This window comes from Sarcophilus harrisii, chromosome 1 (genome assembly GCF_902635505.1).
Source record: "Sarcophilus harrisii chromosome 1, mSarHar1.11, whole genome shotgun sequence".
In the NCBI taxonomy this organism is placed as follows: domain Eukaryota; kingdom Metazoa; phylum Chordata; class Mammalia; order Dasyuromorphia; family Dasyuridae; genus Sarcophilus; species Sarcophilus harrisii.
In genome coordinates, this window is record NC_045426.1 from 165,690,533 (window position 1) to 165,709,586 (window position 19,054).

Genomic DNA, 19,054 nt, shown 5'->3' on the forward strand with positions numbered 1-19,054 from the left:
TACTACATGTGGATTATTTTTTGCTCATTCCCTTCTGTTTTGTCTTTTTTTTTTTCTCCCAGAAAGGCCACAGTTTGCGTGAGAAATTGGCTGAAATGGAAACCTTTAGAGACATCCTATGTAGACAAGTTGATACTCTACAGAAGTACTTTGATGCCTGTGCAGATGCAGTTTCCAAGGATGAACTTCAGAGGGATAAAGGTTAATTAGACAATTGCTGACCCCTATTTCTGCTTATAGCATGCATTCATTAAAAACCAGTTGCTCTAAAGAAAAGGGAATTTTCATTTTTAAGGTAATTGTCAAAATCAGGAGCTATAGCCACATTTATAGCATAATTCCAAATAAGACTTTTTAAAGCATCTTTATTATAAATGCACTTTTCTGATATTTCATGATCCACCTATCACATGACAGAATTTTTAATTTACCCGATTTCATACAAGTTTAGTGTTTAGCCTTTTGGAAATGGTATATTTAATTGATTTTAAAATTATATTGCCATGGAAGTCTAGATTTATCAAATTATTGTGAATTGCTTATTCTAGATACAGGTTAAAGAATTTTTTCCAATATCATGGGCCTTTGACCCTTGGGGGAAAAAAGTTAATCGTGTGTTGCCTCAATGAAAAGCAACTTGGTAATTTGTCTACCCATCAAATTATTTACTTTATTAGTAGATTTCATTCTGACAAACTGACAACTGTTAATTAGAATGAACTTTGGAATTCCTAGCGCTATAACATAATAAATAATAGTAATTTAATTGTATAAGTGGCTTTCCTGATAATTCTCTTCTTGTTCTTATGAAATTCTTTGCTGCATATTTTACTCTTTAATGGTATGGAATTTTTTCTTTTTAAAATTATTATTATAGCTTTTTCTTTATAAGATATATGGAAGAGTAATTTTTCAGCATTGATAATTGCAAAACCTTTTGTTCCAATTTTTCCCTTCCCTCTCTTTACCTGCGGGGGCCCCCCCTCCCCCCTCCCCCCCCAGATGGCAGGTTGACCAGTACAGGTATACAGGTTAAATATGTTAAAATATATGTACACATGTCCATACAGTTATTTTGCTGTACAAAAAGAATCAGACATTGAAATAGTATATAATTAACCTGTGAAGAAAATAAAAAATGCAGGTGGACAAAAATAGAGGGATTGGGAATTCTATGTAGTGGTTCATAGTCATTTCCCAGAGTTCTTTCCCTGAGTGTAGCTGGTTCAGTTCATTGCTGCTCTATTGGAACAGATTTGGTTCATCTCATTGCTGGAGATAGCCACATCCATCAGAATTGATCATCATATAGTATTGTTGTTGACAGATATAATGATCTCCTGAATCCTGTTCATTGCACTCAGCATCAGTTCATGTAAGTCTCTCTGACATAACTGAAAAATAGCTGAACATCTCAAGTTTTAAAAGGATTATATAACTAAAATTGATTGCCCCATTATATCTAATAGATAAGCCATAAACTAGCCATTCCTTTAAAATATTTTTTATATTTTTTTCAAATTATGTATACAAATTTTTTTTAACATTTGGTTTCTAAAATTTTGAGTTCCAAATTCTCTCTCTCTTTTCCCTTCCTTGAGAAGGCAAGCAATTTGATACAGATTCTACATCTGCAGTCATGCAAAACACATTTGCGTATTAGCCATGTATTCCAAGAAAATATAGACAAGATATATGCATAGGTAATTTTTCAGCATTGCCAGTTGTAAATCCTTTTGTTCCAACTTTTTCCCTCCTTCCCCCCACTCCTTCCCCCAAATGGCAGGTTGACCAATACATTTCAAATATGTTAAAGTATAAGTTAAATACAATATATGTATACATGTCCAAACAGTTATTTTGCTGTACAAAAAGTTGGACTTTGAAATAGTGTACAATTAGCCTGTGAAGGAAATCAAAAATGCAGGTGGGCAAAAATAGAGGGATTGGGAATTCTATGTAATGGTTCATAGTCATCTCCCAGAGTTCTTTCCCTGGGTGTAGCTAGTTCAGTTCATTACTGCTCTATTGGAACAGATTTGGTTCATCTCATTGCTGGAGATAGCCACATCCATCAGAATTGATCATCATATAGTATTGTTGTTGACATATATAATGATCTCCTGATCCTGCTCATTGCACTCAGCATCAGTTCATGTAAGTCTCTCTGACATAACTGAAAAATAGCTGAACATCTCAAGTTTTAAAAGGATTATATAACTAAAATTGATTGCCCCATTATATCTAATAGATAAGCCATAAACTAGCCATTCCTTTAAAATATTTTTTATATTTTTTTTCAAATTATGTATACAAATTTTTTTTAACATTTGGTTTTTAAAATTTTGAGTTCCAAATACATATTAGCCATGTATTCCAAGAAAATAACCAAAAAAAATACAAATAAACCCCCAAAAGATAATGAAAGTAGAAAAAGTATGACCCAGTCTACATGGAGACTCTTAATGTGTATAGCATTTTTTGTTCTTCAGAATTTTCTTGATTAGAATAGCCAAGTCTTTCTTAGATGCTAGCTATGGTAATTGTTCTTACTTTTGCTTCTATTTGCTTCATTTTGTATCAGTTCATTAAATCTTTTCAGGTTTATCTAAAATCATTCTGGTTATCATGTCTTGTAGCACAGTGTTAATCAGTTGCAATCTGTTTAACCATGCTCTGATTGATGCTCATTTCCTCCATTTGCCCACACAGAATGAGCTTATATTATATAAGTATTTTTTCTGCAGTTAGCGTCTTCTCCACCCCTCACTTTTTTTTTTTTTTTTTTTTTTTTTAAATATCTTTTTGGGATACAGACCTAGTGGTGGTATTATTGCTGGGTCAAATGGTACACACAATTTTATATTCCTTTAGCTATATAAACAAGTCATTTTAATTGTGTAATTCATATACAGCTTAGATATTGACATAAATTATTTCAACACATTTTTAAATGACTTACATATATTAGGTAGGAACTGGAAAGATATAGTTGAGAATATAGTATAGCCCTTAACTTCTTAGATCTTACAATCTAGAATGGAAAACATGAGGTATTATAATTCATAATGGCACATTTAGTTTTGGTATAAAATGCCAAAAGTGAGCTAAGAAAAGACAATTTCTCTCTAGGTAAAATCATCAAAGATTTGTTGTTAAATGTGTCACCTTAGAACTGAATTTTAAAAGGTAGGAATTATTTCAATAGGTGGAGGTAATGTCATTTCCTTTCCTTCTTCCTCATATTTTGTAACTCAGTTAAGAAACTCCTTCTCATGATATGCTACATGAAATAACTCTAGCCTTGTTGTAACTCAGCCTAGGGGAGAGGTGATCTAATATGTGCAATTAGTAGTTCTAGAAAAATAGCAACCTATAACCTGTAGGAGAGGTCAAAGTAGCAGAATAATTTTAAGAATATTGAACTATGAAAGGTTTTATTGAAGAGGTAATGAAAGGTTTCAGAAAAGAGAATTAAAGTAAAGGCAGATTATTTCAGATCAAAATAAATTCACAATGTGAGTTGGGAGGAGAAAGATGGGAGAGTAGAAAGGATTCCAGCTTTTCTGAAATAGTGATTTAAGAGTAGTAATATGTTGTAAGAGTTGGATGAATAAATTGGTGTCAGATTGTGGAGAGTTGAAATATCAGGTTAAAGAGTTTGTATTTGATTTGGGGGGGAATGTGAATCCATTAAAAGTTTTTTTGTTTTTGAGATTTTGCTCAGATCAGATACATTACGAAAAATTACCTTGGGTACACTTCAGTTGTGGTTTGAGTATACACCTCCACAGCAATTTTAAAAAATATATCTTTATCATTGAATATTTTATGTTGGAATCAGTGAGTATTGATTTTGTCTTTTTCTCCAACAGTTGTTACAATATTCAAACACCATTTTTATCATAATTTCAGTTTTGGAATCGAAATTAGTTGCAGTAAAATGTTAAACATCTTTCATGTGTCTGACATGGGTCTGGGGGTTGAGTGATTTAGCAAAAGTAAAAGGCAATTCCTGATCTAAAGGTGGGGGTGGGGGTGGGGGTGGGGGTGTTTGAGGTACATGCATGTGTACATTGCATCCTTGGTTAACAGATATTTTGGTAGTGGTTTTTTTTTTTTTTTTGAAATGCAGATTTCTTTCAGAATTTATGTAAAGTCAGATGTGCGTGCATAATATGAATTTGCATACGTAAGAACCATCTTCTATGCAGATGAGACTGTTGTCAACATTTGCAATATGTACTTAAACAAAAAATGCAGCAGGTCTGCCTGGGTAACTACTAATTTAAATTTATCACCTTTTTAGTAGAATTACCATAGCAAGAAGTTAAAATGGCACTTAAAAAAATGCATTCAGGCCGAGTATGTGGAGCAGAACATAAGGACATTTCTTAGTAGAGGCTACATAAGCAAAAAATGATGAGGGATCAATTTTCAGGATATCCAAAAACCAGAAAAGATACCAAATAATTGGAAAAAATAAATAAATGGTATTATTACAAAAAAATTGTTGAGAATAATCAATAATTAATTATTCATCAGTATTGTTATTATGAAAACCTTGAGGATAATCTCTACACATTTTAAGGTTACTCTGAGGTCACTGAATCCATCCCCCCACCACACTCCTGTAACCGCATTTCTTACATGAGAACATTAAAACCCATGAAATTAGGTGAATTGTCCAAGGTAACAGGCAGTAAATGATGTAATATATTTTCAATGAAACAGTGGTTTAAAAAAAAAAATGGAACTTTTGCAAGAATTTTCTTCAGTCAACCATACATATTTTTACAGTTGCAAAAATGACTGAAAAGTGAAAATTTATTGATCATAAAAAATTGATTTAGTAGAACAAAACTCACTCTTAAGAGTGCTCTTTAAAAAGATGGCTTTCATATTTCTCTCACAATTGCTTGATAGATGTAGCAGCCTACAAGATAATTTTGATAGATTTGGTTCAGTAATCCTCCAATTATCAGTGTTGTCATGAAACAGGGAGATAATTTCTTACCATTGTCATGGAAGATATTATACATGTAGTTCAAATTGAAGGATTATTCTGTCTAAAACATGAGTTCCTTTAGATGTCTTGTTTATGAATGATGATGCAGATTATAAAATTCCACAATGACTTTTTAGTGAATTCACTAAAGAAGATCAATCAGAAGGTCAAGACACATAGGAAAAGCCCAAAAGATGAAAAATGCCTATTGTTCATACTTTTACTGATCCCACATTACTGCCTCACATACAGCTTCATCTTCTTTAGCAACATTATTGTTCTGATGATGCTGTCTGGTTTCTAATCATAAATTGTTAAAGTCTACAGAGAATCATAATTATTCATCACCCAACAAGTAATAGAGATACATACAAACTGATTGATTGTAAGCTATAGCATTGATATATATGTGTGTATGTGTATCAGCTATTAGACACACACACACACACACACACCTCTGTCTAGAAAGAGAGAGAATATTTTGAAATTTTCTATATGCGTACATATACACACATACATAAAAAATTTCAAAGTGTTCATTTGGAAGAGGAGGTGGACTGTTCATATAATAAAAGGAGCTAATAGATGACAGCTCAAATACTATATTAGAACTTGTCAACCACAATCATTTTGTTAGAAGACAAATTGAAAAGGTTTGAGGAATGATCCTCTACACTCCAGATTATCTAAAAATAATGATGAAGAGCGCCTATAAGCAAAAAAACAAACAAGTGGTGCTCCATTGTAAAAAGAAGTACAAAAATGATCAGATGAAACAGAGAATTTTTCTATATGTTAGAAGCTTCTGAATAGAAGAATATCACTTAAAAGGACTATAAAAGACTTGGAGCTAAGGCACCCTTTCTCCCCATATAAAAGTGGGATGTTTTTAAAGACATGTATTATCTATATTACTCTGAACAAATCAGCGTGCCTCAGTTTTATCACATGTGTAAAATGAGCTGATGAAGGAAATGGCAAATCATTTCAGTATTTGCCAAAACGTCCCATATGCGGTCCTGTAGAGTTAGATATCACTGAAAGGACTGAACAATAAACTCTGTGAACCACTTACTGGCCTACTTTGCTATTCCTTAAGACTTGGCACTGTTGATTTGTCATGTCTAGAATTTCTCCAGTTCTTGTGACCAAGAACTTTCTAATACTAGTCCAAATGGAAGACTGCTAATGAAATATGGTAATTTATAAGAACTTAATGATCCCACCAATTAAAAAACCAAACAACCAACTGAAGGTTGGCAGAAGATACTGCCAAAGATTATAAAGTTTTACAAAAAATTGAAAACTGTAGGAATATAACTTTTTTTTTTTCTTTTTTATCAATGCTGCCTATCAAAGCCAATGGATGCTGAAGAGTATGGGAACTAAATATCTGATTAAAATAGTTATATATGACAAAAAACTTTATATTTCTGGACCACAGTTTAAAATATAGAAATGACAGCCTCTTGGCTAAGGATGCAATGAATGTAAGGAGAGCTGGTAACAATATATTTGTTTTAAGTCTTGTAAACCTAATGAAAAGAGCTTTAAAATTGGGGGAAAAAAAGATGGGGTCAGCTAGGTGGTTCAAATCCTGCTTTAAAAGATACTTGACACTTATTATCTGTGTGACTAAACGCAAGTGATCCGACCACAATTTCTTTTTATAACAACACAGGTAATTTTCTTCCTCCTTTCTTTTCTTTTTTGGCGAGGCACTTTGCCTTTGAATAGCACACACTTTTGCAGAAGATAAAAGTTCTCAAAGTAAATAAAAATTTTCACTAGTGCTTATAAACACAGTTACTTAATAGATTCTTCTCAAATTAAAGAAAACCTTGTCTGGAAAAGGATAGTGTATCTATTAGGAAATGTCTCCATCTGGTGGACATTTTAGACTTGCTGAAAAAAATTTTTTTCTTCATGTTCCATGTTTGCATATAAAAGATTCTATGCTGGAAAGGGCCTTGGATGTCATACCTTCCATCCATGTTTTAGCAGATAGTTACTAAGGTAACTTAGTAATTACTAAACCTTCATTCTCTTCCAAATCCACCATTCTTCCCATTTTATCATGGTATCTCAATTGTATCACAAATAGAGAAATTTTAAATTTATCAGAAATTTTAGTTGACTATTGTAAGCTGTCTTAATTAATACAGATGATACCTATAGTAAAATTAGCAAGCAATTATAAAAGAATAGTTCTAGCTGATAGGCATACATTCTTTGGGGAGAAGTCCATACTCTAAAGGTAGGGTACTCTCCATACACAGAAAACACTCTCCTTGTTTCTCCATCTTGACTCTTTGGTGAATCATTTCAGCTCTACGCTCTCTTTCTCTCATGAGCGTTATTACTCATACCATCACCAGTTATGCTGTGCCAAGCTTTACCCTTGGCTCACTCCTACCATTCTCTGCTCCTATATAAATAGAACTTTGTTAAGGCGGAGAAAAAAGTCCCATTCTGACTGAGTTCACTACAGATTTGATATATAACCCAAATTGAGCTCTCACTGCAGCTAAACAAGACTTCTACATTTCCCCTCTTAGCTCACTAGCCTTTTCTCCATAGTTTCTCTTCCAAATCTTTTATGGCCCCCCAAGCTTCAACTAAAGGCCTTGTGTCAAAGTCTTCACAAGGATTCCCACTTTTCCTCCTTTCTATATCTCATATCACTCAGGTGCCTTCTGCCACTATCTTCTCTGTTATCCCTACCCAATAAATAGTCTTCCTGTTCATTGCCAAGAGAAACCTACACAAGTGATCATATTTTATCCTAACTCTTCCTAATAATTGCATCTTTTCCTTCCCGAATTCCCTTTTCTCCATTGTCCCCACTCTCTCATTTCTTTTCAATCTTGCCCTGTCTTCTGGCTACAAATTTGCCCACATCTGCCATATTCTCAAAAAAGTCACTTGATCCTCCTGTCCCTGCTGTCATCTCATATCTCTCCTGTCTTTTGTGGCTAAATTTGAGGTGGCCACCCACAGAATGTATTTCCCCTTCTCCTTTCACTCTTCTCAACTCTAAAGTTCAACTTCCAATCCCAATGTTTTACCGGAATCTCTCTATCCTAGAGGGTACCAGTGATCTCTTATTTGCCAAATCCAGTAGCCTTTTCTTAATCCTCATTCTTGATCTCTCTGCAACTTTTGACATTGCCATACCCCTTTCCTGGTACTCATTTTTCTCTGGGATTTTTGTGCATCTCTCTAAGTTGATTCTTAACCACTTCTCATGCTGGATCTTCATCTGTGTCATGCCAGCTAAACATGGGTGTCCTATAGATATCTGTTCTTCCTCTCTCTTTTTTCCCTTTACACTAGTTAATTTGGTGATTTCATCAGCTCCTTTGGATTTAATTAGTACTCCTATACTCATAGCTCTCAAATCTTTTTGATCCAGTTCTAATCTCTCTGCTGATCTCTAGACTAATAACTCCAGCTTTCTTTATCTCAAAGTGCATATCCATGAATCATATTAAACTATGCTTGTCCAGAACTGAATTCATTATCTTTTCCCCTAAATCTTCCTCCCTACACATTTCTCTGTGAAGAACATCTCCACCTCTCCATCCAATCCAGTCCTCCCTGGCTCAACCTACATGTCATTATGAACTCCCAAATATCAGGGCATTCTCTCAATCTGTTGACAAAGTCTGTTCATTTCACTTTTATAGTGTATCTAGAATATGTTCCTTTCTCTTGTCTGATACTACCCCCAGCCTGGTACAAGCTATTATTTGCTTACTCCTGGACGATTACAGGAGCCTGCACCTGCTAAGAGTTTCCCTACTCTAGTCTAGTACAGATCCGACCATGCAACCTCCCACTCAATAAACTATATTGGCTTCCTGTCACCTCCATGATGCAACACAAAATCATCTTGTTTTGCATTCAAAACTCTTTTTATAACTTAACCTTCCACTATTCCAGCCTTATTCTCCAACACAAATTTTTCTATTCAATGATTGGTCTCCACAAACAAGAAGCTCCATTTTTTAACTCTGGGTAGTCTCTTTGGCTCTAACCCATGGCTTGAATACTCTTTTCCTCTCCTCCAATTACAGACCTCCCTAACTTCCTTTAAGTTCCCACTAAAATTCTACCCTATCCACGAAATCTTTCCCGATCCTTTTTAATTCTAGTACCTTCCTTCTGTTAAGTATTTCCTTTTTGTTCTGTATATAACTTATATATTTATATGTTTGCTTGTTGTCTCTCCCATTGAATTTTGAGTTTTTTGAGGGAACTGTCTGCCTTTTCCTTTTGTATCCTCAGTGCTTAGCAATGTGCCTGGCACATAGTAGAAGCTTAATAAAGATTTATTAATTGGCTGGTCTAGCATTTTGATCTGGTGAAGTTTATGCAAAATTGCAGATTGAAGGAAATTGAAATGTTGAAAAGTATTTGGTCATAGAATTCATGGTCCAGGAAGGAGATCAGTATTTCCAGGCTAAAGACATGAATAAAGTATACGGAGTTTGGAGGGAGCACAGTAGTAAAGAGGCCACAGGTAAAGAGACTGAAGTCAATGGAAGAATATTGAATTGACTTTTAAGTGGGCAGCTAGGTGGTATGGTAGATAGAGTGGCACACCTAGAGGTAGAAGATTAATCTCCCCAAGGTCAAATCTGACCTCAGAAGTTTACCATCTCTGTGACTGTGGGCAAATCACTTAACCATGTTTGCCTCAATTCCTTCTCTTTAAAATAAGCTGAAGAAGAAAATGCAAGCCAGTCCATCATCTTTGCCAAGAAACTCCAAAAAGGATTGCAAAGAATAAGACACAACTGAAAAATGACTGTACAACAACATGTTTGTCATTAGTATATAATCAATAGTATAGTAGATAACAAAGGTCATTGTGGATGGGTATTAGTAAGATGTTTTAAGGTGCATATTGAAGTCTGCAAAGATGTTTATAGTATTATACTCAGTGGACAGGGATAACATAAACCAAGTACTAAAATTATGGGCCTTCCAAGAATAGAAATATGCTTATACGTAATAGAAAATATTTTGTAGGGACAGTGGTGAAGAGATAATGTGTATTCCAAGTAACAAAAAATTAAAGAGAGAATAATAGAAGCCTTACTGTTTGCCCAGTAATTTTTTTTCATTGAATTAGAATTATGGAAGAAGGTTTGAGATGTTCTTTCCAAAGTTAAACTTCTGTTAAAATAAACAAATCATTCAAGAACCTGTGTGCAGCCTCAGACACTTGACACTGAGCAAGTCATTTAATCCTGATTGCCTTGTCAAAAAAACTCAAAACAAACCTGTGTGCTCTTGTTACAGAAAGTTAGCTCTCATGGTAGATGATAGGGAAGAGATGTACTCATAAATGAAGTCAATTTTAAAAAACAAGATGGCAGTTTTTAAAAAAGTAAAACCTATGTGCAGAGTATTGTGTTAAGTACTATGGTAAATGCAAAGTTTAGATTAAGATATAATCTTTCTTCACATAAGCTACAGCCTAGGCATATGGAGGCAAAGACTTAAACACAGGTAAATAAGTACATTCAGCAGATAACATAGGTAATACTAATAAAGGTGCAATGAAAACCCCAAGCATCTAAATCTAATCAGACATGGGAAAGAAGAGTCAGGGAATCAATTGACTAACCATCTACTAGGTGCCAGCCACCATTTAGGTGTTAGAGATACAAACATGAAGAATAAACTTCACAAAAAAGACTAGATTCTCAGAGAGAGAGAAGAAAATATGGGCATATATAACCATATGCAGAATATAAACAAAATAAATAATCAACTAAATGTAGTGCAATTTGAGAGAAAGCAAGCTAACAGTTGAGGGGATCATTAAAGACTTTATGTAGAAGGTAGTGCTTGAGCTGAGAAGAAGAGATGATGTGTTTTTGTATATTTAGAGTAACTTATCTTTTACCCTAGAGTCAATAGAAAAATGAGACTGATTAGGACCATGTTGTAGTAATTTGGAGAGGGGTGCTGAAGGTCAAATTAAGGTGTTAATTCGGTGAGTAGTTAAGAGTCACATATGAAAGATGTTGTAGAAATAGAAACAAGATTGTACATCTAAATGGTTATGGTAAATAAGTTGAGAGTGAGGAGTCAAGAATATTGCTAAGATAATGGATTTGGAAGACTGGAAAAATAGAAGTAGAAAAGTTTGTGAGCATGATGAGCTGTGGAAGAAAAAAGTATCTATTTTAGATATTCTTAAAATATGTAATTGATGTGAGAAAAAGACTGAGTCTGACTATATAGATCTGGGAGTCTTCAGCATAGTAAATCCATGGGAACTGATGATGATGAGTTCACATCAGAAAGTAAAGAAGAGATAACTCTATGATAGGCCCTTGAGTAAATACCTTCATTTAGAAGTTATCACCTAGATGATAACATCAACAAAGGCGACTGGGAAGGAACTATTAGTCAACTTGGGCAAGGAAAGAGTAGAGTGATAAAGTAAGATCAGAAAGAAGAAAGAGTATCCAGAAGGAGAATGCATACAGTTTCCAGTGCAGCATGTAGATTGAGAAGAATGACGACTAGAAAATGATCAACAGATTTGTCTGTTAAAAGATAATTGATACTTTGAGGAAAACTGTTTCAATCAATTGATCATATTAAAAAGTAGATTATTAAGAGTTGAAGAATGAGAGAAGTGAAGATGGCCTTTTCAAGGATTTTGAGAAAGAAAGGGGAGATAAAGAATAACTTGAGGTTATGGTATAATCTAATAAAATTATTTTTGTTTTTTGTCTCATTTCTCCCTTCTATGTTCACGACTCCTCTCTGCCCCCAGAAGGATATATAAAATGTGTACATATTTGAAGGCAGCAGGGAAGGAATCAATAGAAATAATAGAAAGGGAGCCTAAACTGAATCTTTGAGGGAAAGGAAAGAGTTTGGAAAGGTAAAAGTATTAGGTCAGGGGGACATTTCAATTTTAAACTTGAGTGATGTAGTAAGCAAAGGTTTAGAAATGGGACATCGCAGAATCAGATCAAATTAACTAATTTAGTGGTAATATTTAATTTTATTTATATAACCTATTTTGAGGTTTAGAAATATATATGAAGCTACATATGACTGCTTTATTTAAAAAAAAAACAAAGGAAATGGTAATATTATCCCTATTTTACAGATGAAGAAAATTAATTTAGAAGGTTGTTATTTTCCTGAGGTTACATAGCTAGTAAATATCAGATGATCTTTCAGCAAGAAGATCTGTTAGGAGAATGATAGAATGAACCAAGCAAAAGGATAAGGTAAGCTTGAGCAAGGTAATGGTGATAGGGGTGGAAGAGAGAGCAAATGTGAGATAAATTTCTGAAATAAAATGAATTAATTCTCAACCTCTGTGCATACATACACACCTAAAATATCACCACTAATAATAATATAAGCATAGAAAATACTTGTTGTGGAAGAGGCATGTATATGGGTGGAGTGCTCCTGCCTACTATCACCTCTAAATATATATTTTCTTTCCCCACCTCATATGCAAATTTCTTTTTCTTTTTGAAAAGGGTAACAATATCTTTTATTGAGAATAGCAGGAATATATTCCTCAGTGGGAGACAAGGAAAATAGCACTTAAACCAGTACTGTCCAAGAACTCGGGATTTGTTGAGCTCTAGGATAAACAAATACAATATAATTTAGATGAGTTTTTCTTAAGTTGAATGAAGTTCCTTATTGCACAGCACACAGAAGTAGTATTACAACATTATTAAAAAGGAAAACCAGAAGAATGATATAGTTTGGTATAAGGCATAAGGCTTTGGGTAAAAGTAGCAGAAATAACATGTTTTGGGCCAAAAATAATAAAAGTAGGGAAGATGAATATAAAGAAAACATTGTGAATAATGGAAATGGAATATGTTTTTAGAAATATGCAGAAGATAAATATTGAAGAGATAAGATCTTGTCTTTTGTAGAAAAGTCAGAGAAGGGTGAATCGATTGAAATTCGAACTTCTCCTCCCTACACATACATACACATAGTATATTTAAAAAAGGAGGGCATAGTTATATATTTATATTAAACGCTTTCAAAGTTGGATCTGGCATTTGGAAATAAATATATTCCAGATTATTATGATATTTGATAAACTTAATATCTGTGTATAATATTTTGTTTTGTTTTGTTTAGTGGTAGAAGATGATGAAGATGATTTTCCTACAACACGTACTGATGGAGATTTATTGCATAATACGAATGGCAATAAAGAAAAGTGTAAGTAACACAAATTTGTCGACAGTTTTTTTTTCTTTGAAAAGCACCTTGGTATATTGATGCTTTTGTTCATCAGTTCATAAACATAAAAGTGTTTGCTGTGTATCAGGTGCTAAAGGCTAGGAATATATAGAACAGTGAAATAATCTTAATCTTCAAGGAGGTTACATTCTGTTAGGGAAGACAAGTACAATTGCAAATATAATTTTTAAAATGCAAATAAATTACAAGATAATTTGTAGCGGGAAACCACTAGCAGCTAGAAAGATCAGAAAAGTTTTCATGAGGTGAGCTGTGAAGGAAAATAAGGGTTTTAAGAATTGAAGTTGAGTAAGCATATGAGAGACAGAAGATGTAATGTCATGTATAAGGAACAGAAAGAATGCAATTTAGCTGGAGTTAGTAAAAAAGAGTAATAACACTGGAAAGATAGGTTGGAGCTAACAGGTTTGCAGGATTTTAAATGCCAAATGAGGAGTTGATATTTGATCCTTAAAGTAATAAGCCACTAGAATTAATTGAGAAATTTCAGATTTATGCTGTAGAATTGTCACTTTAATGCTGTGTGGAAGATGCGTTGAAATAGGGAATGGCTTGAGGCAAGGAGACCAGCTTTTGTACTAAGTTAGCCATTTAAAAAAAAAAATTTGATAGAAATTAATTTCCATCCAACCACTATGTGTATGTGGGAAGAGGAGCGAATTCCTTGTAATATATTATAATTTGTTCAGCCATTTCCAATTGATGAGTATTCCTATAGTTTATATTTTTTGGCCACCATGAAAAATTGCTATAATTTTTTTTTTTTTTTTTTTAACTTTAAGCAACTTTTCCTCCTCCTTTTCTTTCCTTTGATTATTTGCCTAGCAGTATTATATCTGGGTGAAAGATCATGAACTGTTTCCAAACTGCTTTCTAGAATAGAAGTACCTATTCATAGCTCTATCATTAGTGTATCATTGTGCCTGCTTTCTACAGCTTCACTCAGCAATTGTCATTTGGCTTTTTTTGTCATCTATTCTAATCTGATATGTATGAGATGGAACCTCCAGATTGCTTTTATAAACACATTTTAAACTATCTTCTATTCCTTTTGCTTCTTAAAAGATTACAATATTACATGTTCCATTATGAGAATTAAAATTCCCCTTCATACAAGATTTAGGATATTTCTTTTTTACATGTGACTTTTTGGGCTTCTCTCAGTGTTGATGGTAGTTCACATTTACATATCTTTTAACATTTCCTGAGTTAGCTTTTAGTTTTTCTTTTTTTGAACTGTGATTTTATAATTGTTAGGAATACCTGAAGTAAGAGAATGTAATTCTAAATTTTCTCCCATTTCTCTCACCCCTTTTTACTACTTAATAATTCTGAAAACTTGATCAAGTGATTTCATTTCTCTGGGCATTTCTTGCTTCTTCTGCAAAATACAAATAAATTTATTATTATTATTTTTTTTTTTTTTGCATGCCTAAAAACAGATAATGTTCATAACATTCAACAAACATACTGGTCAGATTTAACTATGCCTAGTCAAAATTGTCTGTTCGTTCTCTCTCTTTCCCCTCCTTATGCGTGCTCTTTCTCTTTCTCTCTCTCTCTCTCTCTCTCTTTCTCTCTCTCTCTCTCTCTCTCACACACACACACACACACAATTATATGGGAATCATTATATCAAAGCCAGCCAGAACCTTCTAATCATCATTTCCTCAGGGGCTAGACTGCAAATAGTTATTCAGAACCAGTAACTTAAAATGGTTAGACCATTAGTTTTAGGAAAAGGGAACAGCTAGGTTGCACAGTAAATGGAGCACCTGAATGTAAGTGACCCTGAGAAAGTCACTTATTCTTTTTTTCCCCTCCAATTATATTTAAAGATAGTTGTCAATATTCATTTCTAATAAATATTTCTAAGATTCGGAGTTCCAGTTTTTTCTCTCCTTACCTCCCTCCTCCAAGATAGCAAGTAATCAAATATAGGTTATATACATATATAGTCATTTTAAACCTATTTTCATCTTAGTCATATTGTGAAAGAAAAATCAGAAGAGGAAAATCAATAGGAAAAAAAAGCATTTTCTATCCCAAGTCTATATGAAATTATTTTGGATCACTATATTTGCTGAGAAGAGCAAAGAGCCTATTGTAGTTCATCATCTCATAATCTTGCTGTTACTATGTACAATGTTATCCTGGTTCTGTTCTCTTGACTCGGCCTCAATTCATGTAAGTCTTTCCAGGCTTTTCTAAAATCAGCCTTCTCATCATCTTTTAAAGAACAATAATATTCCATTACATTTATATGCCATAACTTATTCAGCCATTTCCCAACTGATGGGCATCCACTTATTGTCCAGTTTCTTGATATTATAAACATTTTTGCACATGTGGGTTCCTTTTCCTTCTTTTATTATATCTTTGGAATACAGACTCAGTTGTGACACTGCTAGATGAAAGGGTATGCATAATTTTATAGTCTTTGGGGCATAGTTCCAAATTGCTCACCACAATAGTTGGATCGTTTCATATTCCACCAACAATGGATTAGTGTTGCAGTTTTCTCATATCTCCTCCAACATTTATCATTTTCTTTTCCCATCATCTTTGCCAATCTCACAGGTGTGAGGTCATACCTCAGACTTGTTTTAATTTGCATTTTTCTAATTAGTAGTGATTTAGAGAATCTTTTCATATGACTAAAGATGATTTTAATTTCTTCATCTGAAAATTGACCATTTGTCAATTGGGGAATGAATTGTACTTCTAAATTTGAATCAATTCTCTATATATTTTAGAACTGAGACATTTATCAAAAGCATTAACTGTAAAAAAGATTTCCCCAGCTTTCTCCTTTCCTTCCAGTCTTGGCTGCATTGGTTTTGTTTATGCAAAAACCTTTTAATTTAAAGTAATCAAAATTACCCATCTTGCATTTTGTAATGTTCTCTTGTTCTGCTTTGGCCATAAATTTTCTCTGTTCTTCAGATTTGAGATGGACTTTGTTCAATTTACAATTTCAATTTATGTCTAAATTATAAACCCATTTCAAAATTATCTTGGTATAGGGTGTTAGAGATTGGTCAATGCCTATTTTTTTGTCATACTGTTTTCTAGTTTTCCCAGCAATTTTTGTCAAATAGTGAGTTCTTAACAGTGTCATTGGGTTTATCAAACAGTGAATTACTTTAGTCATTGACTTGTGTCCTTTGTACCTAACTTATTTCACTAATTCACCACTCTCTATTTCTTAGCTAGTAGTAAATGAATTTGATTATCACTACTTTATAATATAGTTTTATGTCTGGTATTGCTAGACAGTTTTCCTTTGCATAATTTGGTAAATAGATTCTGTAAGTTTTAAAAAGCACTGAGTATCCATTTGAAACCTTCATGTTACCTTATTTGGCTTTATTGCTTACCTTCAGAGAAGCTTTTTAAAAAAAATCCAGTGTTGATTAAAAATTTAAGGTGGTTTTTGCCATAATTAGGTGGCCCTGTATGCTGTCAGACTCTTCTTGTTATAAAGGAAATAAACCCAGAAAAATGACATGTATGGCTTTATCACAGTCATGATCCTCTTTACTTGCAGACTTTAGATTAAAAAAGGGCAAAATGTTGGCCTAGAGGAGCAAAAATATAGTCCCAGAGCATCACTGATAGTTTTCTAAGGATACGTTATATGGTAGAACTTTTTCTCATTCAAAAAACTGTTGCTGACTGAAGTGTCTTTTTCAGTATTTCCACATGTGACACCCAAAGGAATTAATGGCATAGACTTTAAAGGGGAAGCAATAACATTTAAAGCAACTACTGCTGGAATACTTGCAACACTTTCTCATTGTATTGAACTCATGGTAAAACGTGAGGACAGCTGGCAAAAGAGATTGGATAAGGTAAGACTAGTTTTTATTTTCTTTTGAAAAAAACTTCATTAACATTTAAATTAAATTGATATCAGCAGTATCCAAAAGAAGTTTGAATTTGATGTAAGTAATAAGTGGTGTTCTTTCTCTTGAAGATAACCTTTTGAAAAACCAAAAAACTTAAATTTTAATGAAAATTTTTTGATATTAGGTAAATATTTGTTAAAAAGTTACTGCGTGCCAGACATAAGCACTGGGGATACAAAGAAAGGCCCAAAAAAAAAAAAAAAAAAAAGGAATCTGTTCTTCAGGAGAGGCAAGGAAGAGGAAAGGACTAAACATTTATGTAGCACCTGCTAAACTGCCTATTACTGTGGTGAGCAGTCTGTAATTATTATATTGTTTTATTCTCACCACAGCATCAACAGCTGATGGTGTTACTATTCCCATTTTTTAGTGAAAGAAATTGAGGAAAATAGTATTTGCTCAAAGTCAGTGGAACTAGTGGGTGTCTGAGGCTAGATCTTGCTCAGGTTACTCTGGAAGTAGGGGCTTCTAGCTTAGTCTAATGAGGAAGACAGTGCAAATAACTAAATACAAAAAGCCTGCCTACAAACAACAGAGGGATGCTCTAGAAATGAGGGATTAGAAAAAACTTCCTGCAAAAGTTGGGGTTCTGAACTCTACTTCATTGTAATAGTGGGATTTACTAGTTCTCAACTATTCTTTTGTGAAGCATGTTCTCTTGAGGGAAATAAAGATTTAAAAAAATTTTGTGATGATTTTATATTACACTTCTTTGAAATAAAAACCATTTGAGTCTGAGCACTATAGCATAAAATGTAGCACACAGTGACACAGTCCTTAGGTTGCTCACAATTAATTTAGGTCATATACTTAAAATATTCCAACTTTTTACAAGCAGAATATTAGGTGGTCAGTACTTTTCAGCATTCATAGTTAAGTCTTACTTCAGCTATCAACGTGATATGCCATTAAATATACTTTACCTCTTTGTATTGAACTTAGCGGAATACTTTTACACTTTTGTTTAAAATAAAATTGATGAAAATGCTATTGTATTCCTTACTTAGAATATTTCTTTTTCTGATTGGAAAAACCATGCACTGATTTTGATCAAAGCCAAAAATCTCATAGGCTTAGGGTTTTTTGTTTATTTATTTTTAATGATTGCATCAATCTGGAAACGCTTTACACCTGGCCTAAAATTTATTTCCTTAGAGAATGTCCTAGGATATTGAGAGATTAAATAATTTGCTTCAAAGCACAGAGTTAAGGCGTGTTGGAGGCATGAACACAGAGCAGATGCACTGCATTATTTCTGAGCAGTGTTTGAGTTAAGACAAACTCTTGGTATTTGGAACTCTTGGGTAGGCCATAGATTGGGGTGGGGAAATCGTTTACTAAGGTAACCACAGGAGATTACACAAACACAGGAGCTTCCCATTGCTTGAGTTCTATAAATTGATAATTTTGTATGGCCTGCAATCCTAATCCCAGTCAAACCTACTTTATTACTATTGTTTCCTTCCTCTCTCTCTCTCTCTCTCTCTCTCTCTCTCTCTCTCTATATATATATATATATATATATATATATATATATATAGCCAGTGAATGATAGATGTAGTACATGATATGCTTGACAACAGCAGAGATATGACACTTTTTTTTTAAGGGATGTTCTCAAGTGTTCCAATAAGAAAAGAGAATTTTAGAATTCTGAGCTGTAGTTCTATGATTATCATGATTTCCTTGGTTAACTATCAATTAAGTTTTTAAATAAAGAATAGACTTTTCTCCATTCTTAAAGCTGAACTTTTCATGTATACCATTGATTGTAGTAAATATACAACATCCACACCCACAAAGCAAAACAAGCCTTTTCAGCCCCTTTCATTCATGCTGCAGAATCACACATTAA

At 33.5% G+C, this 19,054-nt stretch overlaps 1 protein-coding gene across 2 annotated transcripts in view; it reads left to right on the top strand.

Annotated features, from left to right (window-relative positions):
• Positions 1–19,054, top strand: part of CERT1 (ceramide transporter 1) — a 130,003-nt gene that overhangs the window by 67,452 nt on the left and 43,497 nt on the right. For both annotated transcript variants that reach the window (XM_031966363.1, XM_031966357.1), the window contains exons 5-7: positions 63–201; positions 13,163–13,246; positions 16,985–17,142. In XM_031966363.1, the coding sequence (XP_031822223.1) occupies positions 63–201; positions 13,163–13,246; positions 16,985–17,142 (381 nt within the window). The remainder of the gene's footprint in view (positions 1–62; positions 202–13,162; positions 13,247–16,984; positions 17,143–19,054) is intronic.